The following is an 8,492-nucleotide window of genomic DNA, read 5'->3' as shown; positions in this document are numbered from 1 at the left end:
AAGCCCGAAAAACACTTATTTCAGGCCTCTTATTTTAAATAAAAGGGAGACTTGGCTCCATTAAAATACTCTATATTTAACTATTTACCAAATTAAGCTTTTTATAGCCTAAATATTCACCAGATTAAGGAGATATATATATATATACACACACACACACACACACACAGTATAACCATTTCACCAGATGATGGTTTTTTATTATTATTCGCATGATGAAGTTGGAGACACGATATATGTGCTGACGGGCACGTTTTCATATAGACACATTTTTCTTTTCATGCCTTCGCTTCGATGTGATCAGTGATCACTTTTATTTCACCTCTAGAGGCCACAGAGGAACATGGAGGAATAAAAAAAAATTAAAAAAAACTATTGGCAACTTCAGCATGAATTTTTGCCAATAACTGATAGTTCCAATAAAGCAACTATCGGCACCGATTAATCGGTAAAAACCGATATATATATCGGTCTACCTAAATTTGTGAAGCAACAAAAATCACAGCCAATCAGAAAATATTTTGTTTAATAAACAGCTATGCGGTAGCAAATGCTATGCAGCTCACGTTGGATGATTTATTGATGGTGATGGTCAGATCATCTGATTTTCCCTTCCTGTTGTGCAGTGACATCCCTTCCTGTTCTGCCCGCTTTTTATCTTCCTCCACCTCCTGTAAAGAGAAACCAACAGGACAAATACAAGATCACAGACACCCAAATTACACGTGGCCAAAACAATGCATATGTTGAGAATATACTTTAAAAACCATTAGCTTTTTTTTTTTTTTTTTTTTGGTGCAATTTTGTATGGTGACACTAGTGTAGCAGAAATTACACACTTAAACTTTAATGTGCAGAAACAGTTATGAAGCACACCAGAACGGTGGAAACTTCTCACCTGGTAGCGTTTCATAAGTGCTTCATTTTTCTTTCGTAAGGCCTCAATCTTTCTATTGAGCTCTGCATCCTTCTGGTCCTTCTTCATCCCCGTCATCATCTCTGTGGGACTCTGAGCACAGAACACTATATTAACATCTCAACATCACAAACACAATAACTTGGACAACCTGTAAATTACACAGATCATGTCTGAAAATAGATTTCCTGCTTTTACTGCATCTCAATTCACACAGAAATAAAATGGTTTTACACAAACAGAACTGTTTTGAACCTATATTATAACCTATATTATTTTCAGAACCCATCACATGTTTAAGGATGTCTAAACAGTTCGGAGCAGAAATAATGGATTATATAAAGTAAATTAGGCTTCTTTTATAAGGCATAACTGCCTAAATTACTCATGTTGAAAATCAGAATAAACAGGCAAGCAAATGCACAACAAAGAAATTAAAACACTGGTGTTGTTGTGATCAGTTCATTAACTGTTTATTGTAACATGTTTCTATAACACATGTGCAGCTGTGTGTCTGTGCAGAGGGACGTGCCATTATTAGCGTCAGCTGTTACGACACGCAACATGAGCCACGGGCACCAAAACACCCCATGCCATCAGCTGCTTCAAGATGTCTCGCGTTAAAATGATTCCAAAAGCTGTAGACTATAAACAATCATAACCCTGAGGTCATGATCAGAAATCACAGCTCTGACTTAGACAAAGAGAATATTGAGATTTTGCAAGGATATTTTTATCGATTATGAGATACATTTAGATACATAAACATTTCGTAATGTTTCACAAATCTACCAAATTGTATTCTTATACCAGTAGCACTTAGTTAAGTGAAATTTATATAAACTAAAAAAAAAAAGCAGCTCATTACAAAAAACTCCACAATCGTGGCGCTAATTAAAACATAAGTGTCAATCAATTAAAAAAAATAAACACACGCAGGCAATTTGCAGACATTTACATTTATTCATTTGGCAGACTCTTTTATCCAAAGCAACTTACAAAAGAGGAATAATACATCATAAGAGGATAAAGCGGATTCATCTTAAGGAGACAGTGATATGAAAAGTGCTGCATTACAAAGTTTCACTAGCATCAGAATAGTAGTATCCAAGACAGATTAGAGTGCAACAAGTTTTTTTTATGAGTGAATGGTTAAGTGCTCATGGAAAAGATGTGTTTTTAGCCATTTTTTGAAGACAGAGAGTAAAGTCATTCCACCAGCGTGGTACGATAAAACGAAACATCCGGGAAAGTGTTTTGGTGCCTCTTTGTGTTGGTACAACAAGGCACTGCTTATTAGCCGACCACAGGCTTCTAGTGGGCGCGTAGCTCTGCAGAAATGATTTTAGGTATGCTGGAGCAGACCCATTGACTGTTCTGTATGCCAGCATCAGAGTCTTGAATTTGATACGTGCATCAACCGGCAGCCAGTGGAGAGAGACAAGGAGTGGTGTAACATGCGCTCTCTTTGGTTCATTAAAGGCCAGACGTGCTGCTGCATTCTGGATCATTTGCAGGGGTCTAATTGCACATGCAGGGAGGTCTGCAATGAGAGTGTTACAGTAGTCCAGTCTAGTTATGACAAGTGACTGGACAAGCAGTTGTGTGGCATGTTCAGAGAGGAAGGGTCTTATCTTCCTGATATTGTAGAGTGTAAATCTACATGATCGTGCTGTCTTTGAGATGTGGTCTGTGAAATTGAGTTGGTTATCCCTAGATTTCTGACCGTTTTGGAAGGCGTTACTGTAGTTGAACCCAGCTGAACCCAGCTGAACGGTGATGATGTGTTCAACAGCAGGATTGGCTGGAAAGACGAGGAGTTCAGTCTTTGCTGGGTTAAGTTGCAGGTGGTGTTCCTTCATCCAGGCTGAGATGTCTGCCAAACTGGCTGAGATTCAAGCAGTCACCGTGGTGTCATTGGGCTGGAAAGACAAGTAGAGCTGTGTGTCATCAGCGTAGGAGTGGTAAGAGAACCCATATGCTTGAATGATGGGTCCCAGTGATGTTGTAAATACAGAGAAGTGGCCCAAGCACTGAGCCCTGAGGTACCCCAGTAAGTACCTGATATGACTTGGATACCTGACCTCTCCAGGCTACCTTGAAGGACCTACCTGAGAGATAGGACTTAAACCAGTCAAGTACAGTTCCTGTGATGTCCAGAGTAGTGAGGGTGGACAGTAGTATCTGATGGTTGACAAACACATATTGATGCACATATTGATCTGACGTGCACATATTGATCTAACTGGTGTCCGGCAGGAAAAAAATCGTAAGTCTGATCGCTTTTTAAAGTAATAGCACACCTAAAACAAAAATTATAAATTAATACAAATAAAAATTCCACAATTTGAGGTATCATTCAAGACAAAAAATGCAGGACGAGTTACACTCAGAAATTTGATGTTGAATTTCTTTTAATTTAAATTAGGGCTGTAAATCGTTTACAGTTTTTCAGCAAATTAAATAATGTGACTGAAAATTAATCACAATTAAACACATAACATTATTTACTGAGAAAGACCCCCAAACAAAGATAATGTAGTATATATAGGGATGCACTGATGTATTGGCCAACAATATTTATCAGACAATTATTGACCAAATTAAAATCATCGGCAAATCAGTTTTAAGCTTGAAAACGCCGATATGAAAAACAATGGTTCATTTATAATTATTAACACACTTTGCAAAAACTCTGTGAATTCAAATGCACAATCCAGAAATAATGACAGCCAGAGAATATAGAAGGGTTGGCACTCCTGAGAACATGTAATATTTCATTTATTATTTCTCATTCTCACATTGAGGAGGAAAATAGTTGTGAAAGCGGCAACCATCTAAAACACTTTGAAACCAGCAGACTTTGACTTCTGAGACATTGGTATGGTATCCATTAAGGCTGCATGATTGATTAAGATTGAAGTCACAATATGGTCAAGTGCGATTACGAAAGCTTGAAAGGCTGCGTTTAAAAATAGACTGCAATCAGCATTGTGTGAGCAAGCGGCGCCCTCTAGCGGTCTGCATGGCATTTTCCATTATGCTTTACACCACTATAGAATTTAAAAGGCCGTTTTGTTCCTTTGGTAACTTTTTCCCCCCCATGATGTGGTTGACATTTACGTGGAATTGCCCAACATAATGTTTGCATAATATGAATTTGTGATGTTCTATTATATACAGTACAAAAATGTAAGATTTGTTGTTTTGAACTGCACAAACAGAAGTGCAAAAATGTTTTAGAGGTACAAAATAACCTTTTTGTTTCCACATCAACCATCATTCTTTGTTTAGTTATCTTTCTTTTTTTTCTCTTCCATTTATCTTTCATTGTGGCTCTCTTTAAAAATATTGGCCTGTCATGTGTTCAACTGATCCAGTCCATGTTCAATGGAAACTATTTATTGTTAGAACAATAAAAAGTCTTAGCACCTTTTTAAAACATAATTGCTAAGCAAAACAGTGATCTGATGACAAAATAAGGTAAGTGGCAAAATATCGGTATCAGCCAATAGTTTGTTAAAATCGGTATTTGCCAAAAATGTTCATATTATATATTATTAAAAAAAATCATATTATATAGTATAATAATAATAATTGAAATAACAAAAAATATAATATATAATAAATACTAGAATTCAGATAATTCAAATACATAACATCAGTTATATATATAGTGTACATTTGTTTTATGCATTATTTTTCATATAGCCTAATTAATTGCACTAAATGCAGTAAATCGCAAAAAAAAATAAACAAAATAAATCGACACCCCTAATTTAAATGTAATAATAGGGTGAGGGGGGTTTGTTGAAATCACTAACTGTAAGTACGAGCAATAATAATCGAATCCACAGTTATGCTGGACATTCTAGCACTTTGGACTAAAGAATTAGCTGTCCTTGTGTTGTGGCCTCAACCATCGCAAAACCAAATGTGTAAATCCTAGCTAAGAAAACAAATGCACAGTGACAATTCACAAATGCACTGCCTTTTAATACATAAACACATAAAGTGTCCAATATCTCCAATGTCGGAAAATACAATGTATTTTAGCCACACATTTAGGCCTATAAGCGTATCGCCTCTGAAAGAATTGCTGCATTTCTGATGTCTGTCTGTAAGTGTTGCAATACGTGTTTGAAAAAGTAGAGCATTCACAGCACGCAAGCATGCTGAATTTACTTTAAACAGCTGCAGGGTTGGCAGCAGGACACGTACTGGATCCTCCAGGGAAGGACGATTTCACCGCACAACTGAAGAAACAACACACCGATTGACAGGTGTTTTACGTTTGGTACTGCAGTGTTAAAAAACAACAAAAGCAGGCATCAAACATGAATACCCTGCAGTGTATACACCCAACAAATTTTTATATCACTGTGGATTCTGAGAGATGGCTCACTTTAAACAGCCAGAGTGCCTGCAGTACTGTTATTAGTGATGTAACCCGACTGACTCCAGGCAAGCGGAACTCCTACACAGATTTGAAGAGGCTTTTAGGGATTTCAATGGGAATACAGTCAGATTTTACATGCTGTGACTCAAAACAGATGAGATTCTCCAGTTCTGAAGATGCTTTTATCCTCCATCTTTAACCATAAAAAACTAAACTACGTTTTCGACTTGACTAACATTGTCAAATGGATTCACATCAACTGCAATGTGACAATTCTGAAATTTCTGTGTTGGCGATTCTGATTGGTTGAGGTGGACAGAGTAAGCCCTGTTATAGACTACACTTAATATCTTAACTCACTTAAGATTCCCAGCATTCCTGTTTCTCTAAGCACATCGAGACAGACTGACATATGTAAGCATATTATGAGACCAGACTTCTCACTGTAGGGAAAAATATGCAGAATAATGTGTCAAATGTGACTAAACTAACTAAAGTTTGCAAAAAGGGATAGATCACACAATAATGAAAATTCTTTCATTTACTCACCCTCATGTCATTCTAAGCCTGTATTATTATTTTTTTCCAAAGAACACAAAGTGGTAAAAGACGCTGGCTACCACACCTGGAGTCGCTAGTTCGAATCCAGGGTGTGCTGAGTGACTCCAGCCAGGTCTCCTTAGCAACCAAATTGGCCCAGTTGCTAGGGAGGGTAGAGTCACATGGGGTAACCTCCTCGTGGTCGCTATAATGTGGTCTCACTCTTGGTGGGGTGCGTGGTGAGTTGAGCGTGGATGCAGCGGTGGGTGGCGTGAAGCCTCCACACGCGCTATGTCTCCGCGGTACAAGCCACGTGATAAGATGCACGGATTGACGGTCTCAGAAGCGGAGGCAACCGAGATTCGTCCTCCGCCACCCAGATTGAGGCGAATCACTACGCCACCACGAGGACTTAGAGCGCATTGGGAATTGGGCATTCCAAATTGGGTGAAAAAGGGGAAAAATCCCCCCCCAAAAGAGAGTCCCAATTTTCCATACTTTGAAAGTGAACAGTGATTTTTACTGCCAAGCCCCAAAAAGGGGAAAAAAGCACAATAGAAGTATGTTAAATGTGGCCTTTGTGGTATCGTTTGAAAGCTTTTCATAAGTAACCATCACTTCTGCATTTAAGTTACATAAAATAACAAAATAAGGCCAGAAATCATTTGCGTCGAAAATCAGCGCCACCTAGTGGTTATGAAAAAAGGGCCGTGGCTAAATCAATAGCTCAGTCTCATGGAAGTTAAAATGGCTAAAAATCGCTTGTAAGCACCTTTAAGTGTATTTCAAATATATAGTGCAGGAGTCGTTCTACTTATGATATTTTAATTGTTCTTTTTTTGTTTTTTTATCCATTATAGAGCTTGACAGTAAACATCACAGTAATTTGGAAAACAACGGCTTGAGTGTTCTCCAAAATAGCTCCTATTGTTTTTCACAGAAAAAAGAAAGTCATACAGGTTTAAGGGGATGAGGACATTGTGACAAAAATGTCATTTTGGATGAACTCACTCTTTAAACTCTTGTAATGTTTAGGAAACCAAGCTCTGAAATGAATTATCAATGCTGCAAACATTCACAGAACATTCCAGCGACTGTTCCCTGCATTCTCATATTTACATATCACATAACAAATACCCCAAAACAGCAGCTCTATCAACTATCTGATGCTCCGAAACTCAAACCGAGGCCTTGTAAACACCGCATCTGTCAGCGAGCTGATGTAAGTTGCAGTTGCTCCTACCATCTTTATCCAGACTGCAAAATAAGGACCAAACAAGACCCAGACATGGAAACGAGACAAGGACAGAGATATGAGTGAGACACGGGGACTGTGGGAGTGAGAACAGAATGAGAAAGAGTGGGACTTACGGTTCTGTGCATGTCAGCAGGGAATTCTGGGATCGTTCCAAGCGGCAGACAGCCGACGCGGCTCGGGGAAGCACATGCGAACATGCCTTGATTACAAAAACGGCGGTTGGGCTGCGAGCCAAAATATCCAACAAACCCAAAGAAAAGCCCTGCTAATGGATCTTACAGCACTCGCCCACTCACCCGCACAACGCAATCGCTCTCTCTCTCTTACTCTGTCTAAAGCACTTGCTCATGGTTAAAATTACCCCTCACCCCCACCCAGCCGTCTGCTGTCATACCCCTTAAAAAAACTCATAAAACACATCTAACTCTAGTAAGGCACATTGGAAGTGAATGGGGCTACTACATAAACACTAAATAATTCCATTTATAACAATTAAATAATTATAAATATATATACAGTATACACTGACGGCCAAAAGTTTGGAATAATGTACAGATTTTGCTCTTATGGAAAGAAATTGGTACTTTTATTCACCAAAGTGGCATTCAACTGATCACAATGTATAGTCAGGACATTAATAACATGAAAAATTACTATTACAATTTGAAAAAAAAAAACTACTTCAAAAGTTCTCATCCAAAAATCCTCTATGTGCAGCAATGACAGCTTTGCAGATCCTTGTTATTCTAGCTGTCAGTTTGTCCAGATACTCAGGTGACATTTCACCCCACACTTCCTGTAGCACTTGCCATAGATGTGTCTGTCTTGTCGGGCACTTCTCACGCACCTTACAGTCTAGCTGATCCCACAAAAGCTCAATGGGGTTAAGATCCATAACACTCTTTTCCAATTATCTGTTGTCCAGTGTCTGTGTTTCTTTGCCCACTCGAACCTTTTCTTTTTGTTTTTCTGTTTCAAAAGTGGCTTTTTCTTTGCAATTCTTCCCATAAGGCCTGCACCCTGAGTCTTCTCTTTACTGTTGTACATGAAACTGGTGTTGAGCGGGTAGAATTCAATGAAGCTGTCAGCTGAGGACATGTGAGGCGTCTATTTCTCAAACTAGAGACTCTGATGTACTTATCCTCTTGTTTAGTTGTACATCTGGCCTTCCACATCTCTTTCTGTCCTTGTTAGAGCCAGTTGTCCTTTGTCTTTGAAGACTGTAGTGTACACCTTTGTATGAAATCTTCAGTTTTTTGGCAATTTCAAGCATTGTATAGCCTTCATTCCTCAAAACAATGATTGACTGATGAGTTTCTAGAGAAAGTTGTTTCTTTTTTGCCATTTTTGACCTAATATTGACCTTAAGACATGCCAGT

General features: G+C 38.5%; 1 protein-coding gene across 3 annotated transcripts in view; it reads right to left on the bottom strand.

The window, feature by feature from the left end:
* Positions 1–7,407, bottom strand: part of LOC127455179 (coiled-coil domain-containing protein 9B-like) — a 35,198-nt gene extending 27,791 nt beyond the window's left edge. For all 3 annotated transcript variants that reach the window (XR_007899643.1, XM_051722842.1, XM_051722843.1), the window contains exons 1-3: positions 7,227–7,407; positions 899–1,009; positions 567–671 (exon numbers count right to left, since the gene is read on the bottom strand). Coding sequence is in view for 2 of the 3 variants with exons in the window: in XM_051722842.1 (XP_051578802.1) it covers positions 567–671; positions 899–1,009; positions 7,227–7,310 (300 nt within the window). In the remaining variant the exon portion in view is untranslated. The remainder of the gene's footprint in view (positions 1–566; positions 672–898; positions 1,010–7,226) is intronic.
* Between the last annotated feature and the right edge of the window lie 1,085 nt (positions 7,408–8,492).

This window comes from Myxocyprinus asiaticus, chromosome 17, assembly GCF_019703515.2.
Source record: "Myxocyprinus asiaticus isolate MX2 ecotype Aquarium Trade chromosome 17, UBuf_Myxa_2, whole genome shotgun sequence".
Lineage (NCBI taxonomy): Eukaryota > Metazoa > Chordata > Actinopteri > Cypriniformes > Catostomidae > Myxocyprinus > Myxocyprinus asiaticus.
Note: the sequence above shows the minus strand (reverse complement) of the source record. Positions and strands in the feature narration are given on the sequence as shown.